Genomic DNA, 15,866 nt, shown 5'->3' with positions numbered 1-15,866 from the left:
CCAGACTGGTGCACTATGCGAGGCTTGAACTACTTGGAGGATTAAAGAAAGTGCCAGCAAAACAGTGAAGATTATCACTAACAGACGGTAAGCTAGGACAAAAAGTTCCTCTTACGCTTCTATAAATGATTTATACCACAAATACTCAACTTCAGCCAAAAGTTTTGACAGGTTGTTATATATACTGTGCGCTATAACAAGCTCCATAACCACATGAACACACAGTTAGAAAATAGTATACAAGCTTTCCAGAAATTGCAAATACTCTATAATTATTAATAATAAGATAAACTTAGTTGCAACATTTAATAATGATCATTTAACAGGAACTTCAATATTTTTCCATGGTGCAAATATAATTTTGTTACCTGTTATACATAAGGTTTCACAGTAGTAATTTTCTGTTTATATGGCAGATTTAATAGTTTATTTTAAGATAAATACATAAAAAGAAAGTGAAAGTTTCAAAGGAGTTGTCAGACACGAAGGGCGCATACCCAAATATTATGACAAATCTACACACTTTTTTCTCTAAGATCTGGGAGTTATGTACAACATTTATCCAGTGAGATAACGATTTCTTCATTTTATATTTACAGATGTGTGAGCGAGTTAGAAAAGGCAGTAAGCATGGGAGCGTTTGCCCTTCTCTCCATAAACATTCTCAACCTGTGTTCGCACATCTTCTCTTTAGTAGTTGTAAGTATGATACTTGATTATAGTAGCCATTATAATCTTGCATTGCTTTATCATTTATGCATAACATTTTATCTGTCAACTTCAGTCCACAGTAACTTCAGAACTACGTACCAGCTCAGTTCTGTCTGAATGAATCTTCAGTGCGGCAGTTGGCTTTCTCCCTCATTCAATAACTACCATCACTTACAAGAAGTCGGACTCTTCTCTAAATGACAAACTAATGACATCTCTAGAAACCCTCTCTACGTACTATGAAAGAAACCATCTATAACAGAAGTCATTAAAAATACAAATAAGTGTTTTTCATCTGAGGGAAAAGAGAAGCGAAAATAGTTTAAACCTCGTACATCTTAAAAATACGCAGGGGTTAGTTACGCTGGACCTAACCTTGTCTTTTAAGCACACCAAGTAGCTGCCAGAAATAATGTTGTACGCAAGTTGACAGGAACATCCTAGAGAGCTCACCAGGAACTAATTTCTGTACTGGATTTTTATTACGCTACAGGTTACTATGCGTGCCGCATACAGTGCAAATTCCACCACTAAAGCTGAGGATGTGGATAGGGCCTACTGCAGTGTCGGAACTACTAGTCCACCATTATAACACGAAGTGGAACAGGTGGCCGAAGTGCGGCCATCTAGGCGCCATTGTATCGTAAACCAGAAACAAACAGTCCCGTAGAATGACTACAAGAACGGTTTGCCATCGTGTGGAACTCCGACAGCTACCGCTTCGATTATGAGGCGTCCGTTTCACCAACAGGCGTCGTCGCCATTGACAGTAGGAGGCGCAGGTTCCGCCTACCGACTAGCTTCCTCGATGTCACATGGCCTAAAGTAGTCCGGATTGTATCCTTCCGCTGTGACTGCATTTATGGCACAGCCCGGCCACAGGTCAGAGCACTGTTGCAGATGCATCGAAAAACACATGCCAAATTTAAAAGAGTGCAAAATCGTCAAGATTGGCGAAGTTCTACAGAAGCTCGAAATTTAGCGCGATCTTCAATGGGAGATGGGTTTAATAATTTCCACAACGAAACTTTGTCTCGAAATCTGGCAGCAAAACTAAACAGATTTTGGTCGTATTTTACATACTGGTGGCAAGACGCAATCAACGCCTTCACTGGTGATGTTATTCATAACAGTGCCACTAAAGCAGAGTTACTAAACACAGTTTTCCGAAAATCCTTCACAAGAGAAGATGAAGAAAATATCCCAGAATTCGAACCAACAACTGCCAACCTGTGCCACTAAGTAAATATCCTCAGTGTAGCGAAGCAGCTTAACTCCTTTAATAAAGACAAGGCCTCCAGTCCAGACTGTATACCAATTAGATTAGTTTCAGAGTAAGCTGATACAATAATTCCATACTTAGCAATCATATACAACCGTTCGCTCTCCGAAATATCGGTACCTAAATAGTGGAAAGTTATACAGGCCACTCCAATGCCTAAGAAAGGAAATAGAAGAATTACAGAACCATATCACTAATGTCAATTTTCAGTGGGGTTTCGCAACATATAATGCCTTCGAAAATTACGAATTACCTCGAAGGAAACTATTTATTGACAAATGGCTAACACTGATTCAGAAACTCTTATGAAACTCAACTAGCTCTTCATTCATAAAGTAATCTGTACTATTGGCAGGGGATGTCAAATTGATTCCATATTTTTAGACTTCTAGAAGGCTTTTGACAATGATCCTCACAACCGACTTCTAATCAAATTTCGTGTTATGAAGTGTCGCCTCACTTATACGACCACATCATCTGAGCAGCCCTCTCGCATTATTTATAGATGAATAAAACCAGTTGACTCCAAACAATGAAAAATGCGAAGTCGTCCACATAAGTAATAGAAGGAATCCGCTAAATTTCGGTTACACGATAAATCACACAATTCTAAAGACTGCAAATTCAACTGAATACTTGGGGATTACAATTACGACTAACTTAAATTAGAACGATTACATAAATAATATTGTGCGGAAGGCAAACCAAAGACTACGGTTTATTGACAGAGCGCTTAGAAGATGCAACAAGTCTAGTAAACAGGTTGCGCACACAATGCTTGTACGTGCTTTGCTAGCGTGTTACTGTGCTGTATGGGATATAGGGCTGACGGAGAACATCAAAAAAGTCCAAAGACGATCAACTTGTTTTGTATTATCGCGAAATAGGGGAGTGAGTGCCACAGATGATACGCAGTTCGAGATCACAATCGTGAAACCAATGGCGTTTTTCGTTGCGGCAGGACCTTCTCGTGAAATTTCAATTTGCAACTTTCTTCTCCGAGTGCGAACACGTTTTGTTGGTGCCGACATACATAGAAAGGTAATGATCATCATAATAAAATAAGAGTAATCAGACCTAGCACTGAAAGATTCAAGTATTCATGTTTCCCGCGCACCCTTCAAGAGTGGAACGGTAGTTGAAGTTGGTTCGATGAAACCTCTGCCAATTACATAACTGTAGATTGCAGAGTAATCGTCTAGACGTTGATATAGATTCTGCATAATCGCCTCCGGAGGCGTCACGAGCTGCCAACAGTTCACAATCAGGGCGCTCTGATGTCTTGGCTGCACGAAATTCAGCGCCAGGGCGGGTCCTTCAGGACACAGAACTTACTGTTAGGTTCGCCATTATAGTGTTTCTCTACGAACCTCTAATATTCACATTTGTCACCTATTATACAAATGTAAATACTTTGACACTATTAAGATTAATCCAAGAAGTCTGATTGTGTTCGGTATCTGCAGAATTTTTTAATGCGAATTGTCTTTTAATGTTACTGCTACTAAACTGTTTATGGTTATTTGCATATCTGGGAGCCTGTTCTTGCTCTGAGAGACATTTCAGATATCAGTGACATGTTGTTGTTGTTATGGTCTTCAGTCCTGAGACTGGTTTGATGCAGCTCTCCATGCTACTCTACCCTGTGCAAGCCTCTTCATCTCCCACTACCTACTGCAGCCTACATCCTTCTGAATCTGCTTAGTGTATTCATCTCTTGGTCTCCCTTTACGGTTTTTACCCTCCACGCTGTCCTCCAGTACTAAATTGGTGATACCTTGATGCCTCAGAACATGTCCTACCAACCGATCCCTTCTTCTAGTCAAGTTGTGCCACAAACTCCTCTTCTCCCCAATTATATTCAATACCTCCTCATTAGTTATGTGATCTACCCATCTAATCTTCAGCATTTTTCTGTAGCGCCTCATTTCGAAAGCTTCTATTCTCTTCTTGTCTAAACTATTTATCGTCCATTTTTCACTTCCATACATGGCTACACTCCATACAATTACTTTCAGAAACGATTTCATGACGCTTAAATCTATACTCGATGTTAACAAATTTCTGTTCTTCAGAAACGCTTTCCTTGCCATTGCTAGTCTACATTTTATATCCTCTCTACTTCGACCATCATCAGTTAGTTTGCTCCCCAAATAGCAAAACTCCTTTACTACTTTAAGTGTCTCATTTCCTAATCTAATTCCGGCAGCATCACTCGAGTTATTTCGACTACATTTCATTATCCTCGTTTTGCTTTTGTTGATGTTCATCTTATACCTTCCTTTCAAGACACTGTCCATTCCGTTCAACTGCTCTTCCAAGTCCTTTGCTGTCTCTGGCAGTATTACAATGTCATCGGCGAACCTCAAAGTTTTTATTTCTTCTCCATGGATTTTAATACCTACTCCGAACTTTTCTTTTGTTTCCTTTATTGCTTGCTCAATATACATATTGAATAACATCGGGGATAGACTACAACCCTGTCTCACTCCCTTCCCAACCACTGCTTCCCTTTCATACCCCTCGACTCTTATAACTGCCATCTGCTTTCTGTACAAATTGTAAATAGCCTTTCGCTCCCTGTATTTTAGCCCTGCCACCTTCAGAATTTGAAAGAGAATATTCCAGTCAACATTGTCAAAAGCTTTCTCTAAGTCTACAAATGCTAGAAACGTAGGTTTGCCTTTCCTTAATCTTTCTTATAAGATAAGTCGTAGGATCAGTATTGCCTCACGTGTTCCAACATTTCACGCAAACCAAACTGATCATGCTGCAATGTCATTCAGTGTCATTCGGTGGTTTTCCTTCATTATGGTTTCAACTGCTGCAATGTTCTGTGGAGTCACAACTCGTTGTGCCCGACCTGGACAAGGACATCTTGGTTCAAATGGCTCTGAGCACTATGGGACTTAACTTCTGAGGTTATCAGTCCCCTAGACTTAGAACTATTTAAACCTAACTAACCTAAGGACATCACACACATCCATGCCCAAGGCAGGATTCGAACCTGCGACCGTAGCGGTCGCGCGGTTCCAGACTGTAGCGCCTAGAACCGCTTGGCCACTCCGGCCGGCGAGGAGCATCTTCCACTGAAGTCACACCATTTGCAAACTTCATAATCCATTCGTAGACTTGCTGCTGTGACAAACATGCATCACCGTACTAGCCTTCATTCGTCGATGAATTTCAATAGGTTTCACACCTTCAGTACGCAAAAACCGAATAACAGAACGTTGTACTTCCCTGGTACAAGTCACATGTGGGGCGGCCATCTTTATACTGATACTGCGACGGTATGTGTGCATCTGCACTATGCTGCCACCTACAGGCCATTCTGCACGCTGTTTGTAGCACGCTTACCAACTTACAGGATAACGGCGGGAAATTTCCGTCTGTTATTACAAATTTAAGGTTTTCATTTGCCTCACACTTGTACTTTAGGATATTGTAATGCTGTGGCAATACTTCAGATCTTATAATGTAAGACAAAATGACACATTAGGACGTGTAAAATTCTTCTAGAGGTCAATTACTGATTAATGGAGGGAATGTTATTGTTTCAAAATTTTCAAATGTCATTTATTATTTTCGAGTTTTGTCACTGATAAAACTACTGCTATATTTCTTAGATATTTACTTTCTGTATATCTGAATTGTATTCTTCGAGTGAACGTGTACATTACAGATGCTGGAGAGAGACACCAGTGTGTCCGCTAGAACCAAAATGTTTCTCGCCGTTCCTATCTTCATGTGTCAGAGTGGCCTGTACTGCCTCACAGGACAGGCGATTATTGACGAGGTGAGTGCTCGTTAGTAAGTGGAACACTCTAATGTCGAATTTAAAATCATAAAAATGTCGTTTTATTCAATATTTGATCTACACGGAGGTTACGAAAGGGCTACCTCGTGGTATCGTGCCGGAGCTCCTTTTGCCTGGCGCTGTGCAACAACTCTACGTGGCGGGGTCTCAACAAGTCGTTGGAAGACCCTTGCACAATTATTGAACGATGCTGCCTGTATAGCCCGCCATAATGGCGGAAGTGTTGCTGGTGCCGGATTTTGTGCACGAACTGACCTCCAGATTATGTCCCATGAAGATTAGTTGGAATTCATGTCGGCCTATCTCAGTCGCCAGATCATTAGTTCGATTTTTCAGAATGTTCTTCAAACAAATCGCAAACGACTGTCATCCATAAAGTTTCTGAATGGCTGCAAATGGTGTCCAGGTACCCGAAAACAACCATTTCCAGTCAACGATCTGTTCAGTTGGACTAGAGGACCCAGTCCATTCCATGTAAGCACACCAGTATCAAGACGCAATCAGTACCTCCACTGCGCGATAACAACGGTGAAGTCACTGATGACAGTACCACTATAGCAGAATTATTAAACACGGTTTTCCGAAACTCCTTCACCAAAGAAGACGAAGTAAATATTCCTGAATTCCAATCAAGAACAACTGCCAAGATGAGAAACATAGAAGCAGCTTAAATCACTTAATAAAGGCAAGGCCTCCAGTCCAGATTGTATACCGGTCAGGGTCCCCTCAGAGTATGCTGATAAAATAGCTCCATATTTAGCAATTATATACAACCACTCGCTCACAGGAAGATCCGTACCTAAAGACTGGAAAATTGCTCAAGTCACACCAATACTCAAAAAGGGAAGTAGGAGTAATCCGCTGAATTACAGGCCTATATCACTAACATCGATTTGCAGTAGGGTTTTAGAACATATGCTGTATATGAAGTACCTTGAAGAAAACGATTTATTGACATATAGTCAGCACGGATTCAGAAAATATCGTTCTTGCGAAACACAACTAGCTCTTTATCCTCATGAAGTAATGACTGCTATAGGATGTAAAATTGATTCCATATTTTTAGATTTCCAGAAGGCTTTCGACACCGTTCCTCTCAAGCATCTTCCAACCAAACTGCGTACCTACGGAGTATCGCCTCAGTTGTGCGACTGGATTCGTGATTTCCTGTCAGAAAGGTCACAGTTCGTAGTTGTTGTTGTTGTGGTCTTCAGTCCTGAGACTGGTTTGATGCAGCTCTCCGTGCTACTCTATCCTGTGCAAGCTTCTTCATCTCCCAGTACCTACTGCAACCTACATCCTTCTGAATCTGTTTAGCGTATTCATCTCTTGGTCTCCCTCTACGATTTTTACCCTCCACGCTGCCCTCCAATACTAAATTGGTGATCCCTTGATGCCTCAGAACATGTCCTATCAATCTATCCCTTCTTCTAGTGAAGTTTTGCCACAAACTTCTCTTCTCCCCAATCCTATTCAATACCTCCTCATTAGTTATATGATCTACCCATCTAATCTTCAGCGTTCTTCTGTAGCACCACATTTCGAAAGCTTCTGTTCTCTTCTTGTCGAAACTAGTTATCGTCCATGTTTCACTTCCATACATGGCTACGCTCTATACAATTACTTTCAGAAACGACTTCCTGACACTTATATCAATACTCGATGTTAACAAATTTCTCTTCTTCAGAAACGCTTTCCTTGCCATTGCCAGTCTACATTTGATATCCTCTCTACTTCGACCATCATCAGTTAGTTTGATCCCCAAATAGCAAAACTCCTTTACTACTTTAAGTGTCTCATTTCCTAATCTAATTCCCTCAGCATCACCCGACTTAATTCGACTACATTCCATTATCCTCGTTTTGCTTTTGTTGATGTTCATCTTATACCCTCCTTTCGTGACACTGTCCATTCCGTTCAACTGCTCTTCCAATTCCTTTGCTGTCTCTGACAGAATTACAATGTCATCGGCGAACCTTAAAGTTTTTATTTCTTCTCCATGGATTTTAATACCTACTCCGAATTTTTCCTTTGTTCCCTTCACTGCTTGCTCAATATACAAATTGAATAACATCGGAGATAGGCTACAACCCTGCATCACTCCATTCCCAACCACTGCTTCCCTTTCGTGCCCCTCGCCTCTTATAACTGCCATCTGCTTTCTGTACAAATTGTAAATAGCCTTTCGCTCCCTGTATTTTAGCCCTGCCACCTTTAGAATTTGAAAGAGAGTATTCCAGTCAACATTGTCAAAAGCTTTCTCTAAGTCTACAAATGCTAGAAACGTAGGTTTGCCTTTCCTTAATCTAGCTTATAAGATAAGTCGTAAGGTCAGTATTGCCTCACGTGTTGCAATATTTAAACGGAATCGAAACTGATCTTCCCCGAGGTCAGCTTCTACCAGTTTTTCCATTCGTCTGTAAAGAATTCGCGTTACTATTTTGCAGCTGTGACTTATTAAACTGATAGTTCGGTAAGTTTCACATCTGTCAACACCTGCTTTCTTTGGGATTGGAATTATTATATTCTTCTTGATGTCTGAGGGGATATCGCCTGTCTCTTACATCTTGCTCACCAGATGGTAGAGTTCTGTCAGGACTGGCTCTCCCAAGGCCGTCAGTAGTTCCAATGGAATGTTGTCTACTCCCGGGTCCTTGTTTCGACTCAGGTCTTTCAGTGCTCTGTCAAACTCTTCACGCAATATCGTATCTCCCATTTCATCTTCATCTACATCCTCTTCCATTTCCATAATATTATCCTCAAGTACAACGCCCTTGTATAGACCCTCTATATACTCCTTCCACCTTTCTGCTTTCCCTTCTTTGCTTAGAACTGGGTTCTATCTGAGCTCTTAATATTCATACAAGTGGCTCACTTTTCTCCAAAGGTCTCTTTAATTTTCCTGTATCTTACCCTTCATGAGATAAGCCTCTACATCCTTTCATTTGTCCTCTAGCCATCCCTGCTTAGCCATTTTGTGCTTCCTGTCGATCTCATTTTTGAGACGTTTGTATTCCTTTTTGCCTGCTTCACTTGCTGCATTTTTGTATTTTCTCCTTTCATCAATTAAATTCAGTATTTCTTCTGTTACCCAAGGATTTCTACTAGCCTCGTCTTTTTACCTACTAGCTCCTATGCTGCCTTCACTACTTCATCTCTCAAAGCTACCCATTCTTCTTCTACTGTATTTCTTTCCCCCATTCCTGTCAGTTGTTCCCTTATGCTCTCCCTGAATCTCTGTACAACCTCTGGTTCTTTCAGTGTATCCAGGTCCCATCTCCTTAAATTCCCACCTTTTTCAGTTTCTTCAGTTTTAATTTACAGTTGTCATCAGAGTCCACATCTGTCCCTGGAAATGTCTTACAATTTAAAACCTGGTTCCTAAATCTCTGTCTTACCATTATGTAATCTATCTGAAATCTGACAATATCTCCAGGCTTCTTCCATGTATACAACCTTCTTTTATGATTCTAGAACCATTGTTAGCTATGATTAAGTTGTGCTCTGTGCAAAATTCTATCAGGCGGCTTCCTCTTTCATTTCTTAGCCCCAATCCATATTCACCTGCTACGTTTCCTTCTTTCCCTTTTCCTACTACCGAATTCCAGTCACCCATGACTATTAAATTTTCGTCCCCCTTCACTATTTGAATAATTTCTTTTATTTCATCATACATTTCTTCAATATCTTCGTCATCTGTAGAGCTAGTTGGCATATAAACTTGCACTACTGTAGTAGGCGTGGGCTTCGTGTCTATCTTGGCCACAATAATGCGTTCACTATGCTGTTTGTAGTAGCTTACCCGCATTCCTATTTTTTTATTCATTATTAAACCTACTCCTGCATTACCCCTATTTGACTTTGTATTTATAACCCTGTATTCGCCTGACCAAAAGCCTTGTTCCTCCTGCCACCGAACTTCACTAATTCCCACTACATCTAACTTTAACCCATCCATTTCCCTTTTTAAATTTTCTAACCTACCTGCCCGATTAAGGGATCTGACATTCCACGCTCCGATCCGTAAAACACCAGTTTTCTTTCTGCTGGTAACGACGTTCTCTTGAGTAGTCCCCTCCCGGAGATCCGAATGGGGAACTATTTTACCTCTGGAATATTTTACCCAAGAGGACCCCATCATCATTTAATCATACAGTAAAGCTGCATACCCTCGGGAAAAATTACGGCCGTAGTTTCCCCTTGCTTTCAGCTGTTCGCAGTACCGAAACAGCAAGGTCGTTTTGGTTAGTGTTACAGGACCAGATCAGTCAATCAGTTGCCCCTGCAACTTCTGAAAAGGCTGCTGCCCCTCTTCAGGAACCACGCGTTTGTCTGGCCTCTCAATAGATATCCCTCCGTTGTGGTTGCACCTACGGTACGGCTATCTGTGTCGCTGAGGCACCCAAGCCTCCCCACCAACGGCAAGGTCCATGGTTCCTGGGGGGAGTTCGTAGTAATGGACGGAAAGTCATCGAGTAAAACAGAAGTAATATCCGGCGTTCCCCAAGGAAGTGTTATAGGCCCTCGATTGTTCCTGATCTATATTAACGACATAGGAGACAATCTGAGTAGCCGTCTTAGATTGTTTGCAGATGATGCTGCTGTCATTTGCCGTCTTGTAAAGTCATCAGATGATCAAAACGACTTGCAAAATGATTTAGATAAGATATCTGTATGGTGCGAAAAGTGGCAATTGACCCTGAATAAAGAAACGTGTGAAGCTATTCACATGAGTACTAAAAGAAATCAGCTAAATTTCGATTACGCGATAAGTCACACAAATCTGAGGGCTGTAAATTCAATTAAAAACTTAGGGATTACAATTACAAATAACCTAAATTGGAACGATCACATAGAGAATATTGTGGGTAGAGCAGACCAAAGACTGCGATTCATTGGGAGAACACTTACAAGGTGCAGCAGGTATATCAAAGGGACTGGTTACATTACGATTGTCCGCCATATTCTGGAGTATTGCTGTGCGGTGTGGGATCCACATCAGGTGGGACTGTCGGATGACATCTAAAAAGTGCAAAGAAGAGCAGCTCGTTTTGTATTATCGCGAAATAGTGGAGATAGTGCCACAGACATGATACGTGAATTGGAGTGGCAGTCATTAAAGCAAAGGCGCTTTTCGTTCCGACGGGATCTTCTCATGAAATTTCAATCACCAGTTTTCTCCTCCGATTGGGGGACTATTTTACCTCCGGAATATTTTACCCAAGAGGACGCCATCATCATTTAATCATACAGTAAAGCTGCATGCCCTCGGGCACCCATCTACATAAATGGTTCAAATGGCTCCGAGCACTATGGGACTTAACATCTGAGGTCATCAGTCCCCTAGAACTTAGAACTACTTAAACCTAACTAACCTAAGGACATCACACACATCAATGCCCGAGGCAGGATTCGAACCTGCGACCGTAGCGATCACGCGGTTCCAGACTGAAGCGCCTAGAACCGCACGCCCACAACGGCCGGCCCCACCTACATAGGGAGAAATTATCATCACAATAAAATAAGAGAAATCAGGGCTCGCACAGAAAAATTTAAGTGCTCGGTTTTCACGTGTGCCGTTCGAGAGCGGAACGGTAGAGAGACAGAATGAAGGTGATTCATTGAACCCTCTGCCAGGCACCTTATTGTGAATAGCAGAGTAATCATGTAGATGTAGATGTAGATGTAGGTGTAGCTCACTCCATTATGGACAACTATCACCTTCCACAGTGCCTTGTTGACACTTGAGTCCATGGCTTCGTTTTGTCTGCGTCCCACTACCACCCTACCACCAGCGCTTATCGGGACTCATCTGACCAGGGCACGGTTGTCCAGTCGTCTAGGGTCCAACCGATATGGTCACGAGCCCAGGAGGGGCGCTGCAGGCGATGTCGTGCTGTTAGCAGAGGCACTACCGTCAGTCATCTGCTTCCATAGTCGATTAACGCCAAATTTCGTCACACTGTCCTAACGGATGCGACGGCCGTACGTCCCATGTTGGTTTCTGCGGTTATTTCACACAGTGTTTCTTTTCTATTAGCACCGACAACTCTACGCAAACGCCTCTGCTCTCGGTCGTTATGTGAAGGTCGTCGGCCACTGCGTTGTCTGTGGTAAAAAGTGATGCCTGAAATGTGATATTCTCGACACACACTTGACACTGCTCACCTCTGAATATTGAATTCCCTAACTATTTTCGAAATGGAATGTTCCTTACGTCTAGCTCCAACAGCCACGCCGCTTTCAAAGTCTGTGAACTCCTGTCATGCGGTCGTAATCAACCCCGAAACCTTTTCACATGAATCACCTGAGTACAAAAGATAGTTCCGCCAATGCCCTACTCTTTTGTACCTTGTATATGCGATACTACAGCCGTCTGTATACACGCATATCGCTATTCATATCTTTCTGTAACCTCAGTGTACATATATTTGCTAACGAAATTCATCACAGAAAAACCATCACGAGAAGGTTAGTGATCTCCACACTTACTACACTAGCGGGGAAACGGCATTACTAAAGCGTTAAGTGGCTCAAAAAGGAGTTCAATATGCAGCAACAAAATTTTTTAATGATTTGCGAATAAAATAAAGCGTTTGACAGGTAGCAAAGCAAGTTTCAAATTTGACATAAAATCATTTATTCTGAATAGCCCGTACTATTCAATGGACGAAGTTGGACTTAAAACTGGTATTCTCTAAAAGAACTATTTTTTATGCGTATTTGCTTGAGTCTGCGTCAAACATAGTATATTTATTAAATTTAACATGATTAGTATTCTGAATCGTTCCACATCATTTCCTTAAAGTAATCGTTGAAATGATTGTATGTAACATGTAAATAAGTAACTAACAATCTAAGTACATAAAAACTATTGTAGTGCATTTGGAACAGGCAACATGAAGAATTTTACATTAACACATACGTCCACAGTCTACGAGCCACCTTAAAATGTCTAGTGGAGAGTATTGTAGCTACCGTTATGATGATTCCTTGAAATGCATGTCCATTTCCCAAATTTTACAGTGAAGCACCAATGCTCTCCTTTAGTGTCTCTCTGGGGAGTTGGTGGAACGTCTCCATGATACTCTCACGCTTATCAGACGAATGTGTCATTCTTCTCTGAATTACTCCATCATACCTGAGAAGACGAACGAGAAACGTCCTTGTAAGCTGCAATTTTGGTTATTCTAGAATTGAGAACAACTGTGTAAGGTGAAATGACAAGTTTAATGTCACAATTTTCCTCACAAAATTACACGCTTTTACACAGTTTTCAACTCAACAACATTAAAACAGCACAATGGATAACGCATCTTGCCTACATCGAAAAGTGAAATAATTTTATACACAACAATGTCAAATATTAACTCTCTGAAACAACATTAGTCCTAAACACAATATTATGAAAGTTTAATTGGAAGTTTCTTTACAAAATTGCTCCTACACATACATTATGATGTTGGTCAGTACTACGAAAATACACTCCTGGAAATGGAAAAAAGAACACATTGACACCGGTGTGTCAGACCCACCATACTTGCTCCGGACACTGCGAGAGGGCTGTACAAGCAATGATCACACGCACGGCACAGCGGACACGCCAGGAACCGCGGTGTTGGCCGTCGAATGGCGCTAGCTGCGCAGCATTTGTGCACCGCCGCCGTCAGTGTCAGCCAGTTTGCCGTGGCATACGGAGCTCCACCGCAGTCTTTAACACTGGTAGCATGCCGCGACAGCGTGGACGTGAACCGTATGTGCAGTTGACGGACTTTGAGCGAGGGCGTATAGTGGGCATGCGGGAGGCCGGGTGGACGTACCGCCGAATTGCTCAACACGTGGGGCGTGAGGTCTCCACAGTACATCGATGTTGTCGCCAGTGGTCGGCGGAAGGTGCACGTGCGCGTCGACCTGGGACTGGACCGCAGCGACGCACGGATGCACGCCAAGACCGTAGGATCCTACGCAGTGCCGTAGGGGACCGCACCGCCACTTCCCAGCAAATTAGGGACACTGTTGCTCCTGGGGTATCGGCGAGGACCATTCGCAACCGTCTCCATGAAGCTGGGCTACGGTCCCGCACACCGTTAGGCCGTCTTCCGCTCACGCCCCAACATCGTGCAGCCCGCCTCCAGTGGTGTCGCGACAGGCGTGAATGGAGGGACGAATGGAGACGTGTCGTCTTCAGCGATGAGAGTCGCTTCTGCCTTGGTGCCAATGATGGTCGTATGCGTGTTTGGCGCCGTGCAGGTGAGCGCCACAATCAGGACTGCACACGACCGAGGCACACAGGGCCAACACCCGGCATCATGGTGTGGGGAGCGATCTCCTACACTGGCCGTACACCACTGGTGATCGTCGAGGGGACACTGAATAGTGCACGGTACATCCAAACCGTCATCGAACCCATCGTTCTACCATTCCTAGACCGGCAAGGGAACTTGCTGTTCCAACAGGACAATGCACGTCCGCATGTATCCCGTGCCACCCAACGTGCTCTAGAAGGTTAAGTCAACTACCCTGGCCAGCAAGATCTCCGGATCTGTCCCACATTGAGCATGTTTGGGACTGGATGAAGCGTCGTCTCAGGCGGTCTGCACGTCCAGCACGAACGCTGGTCCAACTGAGGCGCCAGGTGGAAATGGCATGGCAAGCCGTTCCACAGGACTACATCCAGCATCTCTACGATCGTCTCCATGGGAGAATAGCAGCCTGCATTGCTGCGAAAGGTGGATATACACTGTACTAGTGCCGACATTGTGCATGCTCTGTTGCCTGTGTCTATGTGCCTGTGGTTTTGTCAGTGTGATCATGTGATGTATCTGACCCCAGGAATGTGTCAATAAAGTTTCCCCTTCCTGGGACAATGAATTCACGGTGTTCTTATTTCAATTTCCAGGAGTGTATTCCGATTTAGGTTCAAAGCTCGGTACTATTTAGGATGACAATGAACTCTACGGTGAATGTTAGTTAAGTGACAAATTTCGGTGCAAAGTTAGCCAAGGTCGCTCGAGTTCACAGTGTACGCAAGCTGGTGAACCAACAAAGTTTACCCCTCTGCTGCGGTATTTACCTTAAACTGTGACGTGCTGCCAACTGCAAGGCCCCTCTCTCCCACTGAAATTCCTATAAAACTAATCTGGCCTTTGCTGAAATTTCCTGCAGAAACTTTCCCTATGTTTCTCGACATGCGAGAAAATATGTATTCAGCCCCAGTCTTCTTATGTGGCGATATACATGCGCATGGTTGGAGCAGCGTGCGTAATATAGTGCCATCTCAGTTCTCGCAAGAACAACTAACTAATCTAGCTAGTTTGTTTCTCCACAGTTGGAGCTAAACGTTGCTACAGCTAATTTCTAGCTGAAGTGCAGCCACTGTGGACGCAGTGTCCACACAAATTTCTTCTCTGCGCCATACAGTGCGTTAAGTGCTCCGTTCTGCACTTGATGCCAGTTTAGAGAAGAGTCCTCAAAAATTTCTCTCGTGTCCTACTCCTGGCAGAACTGCCTCCTCCACTTGGGTTCATTCGTTTTTCATGTCACGGCCCTTTTCGACCAACAGGAGCATTCCTTTTATTTTGTAAAAACTCTCTCTACCAATCGCAATGTCCCTTCTATCAAACTGCATAGAAACGTCAGTATTTTTCTCCTTCCTAGTGCGTTTCCGCCAATCACACGTTTTGTGCCCATTCTAGATGCCTAAAGTACATTGATCTTTCTGTGTCTCGCACTCGCTGGACGAAATGCGTCACTGGCTATTGTTTGTATCCTGTTGGAATTCCGAAATGCAGCTTTCTGAAGCTTTTTTTTCTGTCCCTTGTGCAGATGTGCCGCTACACGCGGTACTCTAGCCTGGATCACCTAGTCCAGGGTCGCTGACCTTCCTCCTGCCACCCCTTTAAGTGGTTTCCGTAGTAACCCTCACAGCCCACCTTCGCTACGCCATTGTATGGCTGGCTTTTCAGAACTAAAAGTGGCTCACTTTGCCTGTTCCACCTTCCGCTCAAAGACATGCACTATATAGGAATGGTGTATTAATTACCGTCAATTGTC

The 15,866-nt window shown here is 43.0% G+C and overlaps 1 protein-coding gene across 1 annotated transcript in view; it reads left to right on the top strand.

The window, feature by feature from the left end:
- The window catches only part of LOC126092755 (odorant receptor 83a-like), a 63,171-nt gene that overhangs the window by 35,725 nt on the left and 11,580 nt on the right, over positions 1-15,866 (top strand). Inside the window, exons 4-5 of the mRNA XM_049908481.1 lie at positions 600-699; positions 5,679-5,792. Coding sequence (XP_049764438.1) covers positions 600-699; positions 5,679-5,792 — 214 coding nt within the window. The remainder of the gene's footprint in view (positions 1-599; positions 700-5,678; positions 5,793-15,866) is intronic.

Source organism: Schistocerca cancellata, chromosome 7, assembly GCF_023864275.1.
Source record: "Schistocerca cancellata isolate TAMUIC-IGC-003103 chromosome 7, iqSchCanc2.1, whole genome shotgun sequence".
In the NCBI taxonomy this organism is placed as follows: domain Eukaryota; kingdom Metazoa; phylum Arthropoda; class Insecta; order Orthoptera; family Acrididae; genus Schistocerca; species Schistocerca cancellata.
The sequence above is the reverse complement of the archived record's forward strand: the minus strand, read 5'-3'. Positions and strand labels throughout refer to the sequence as shown.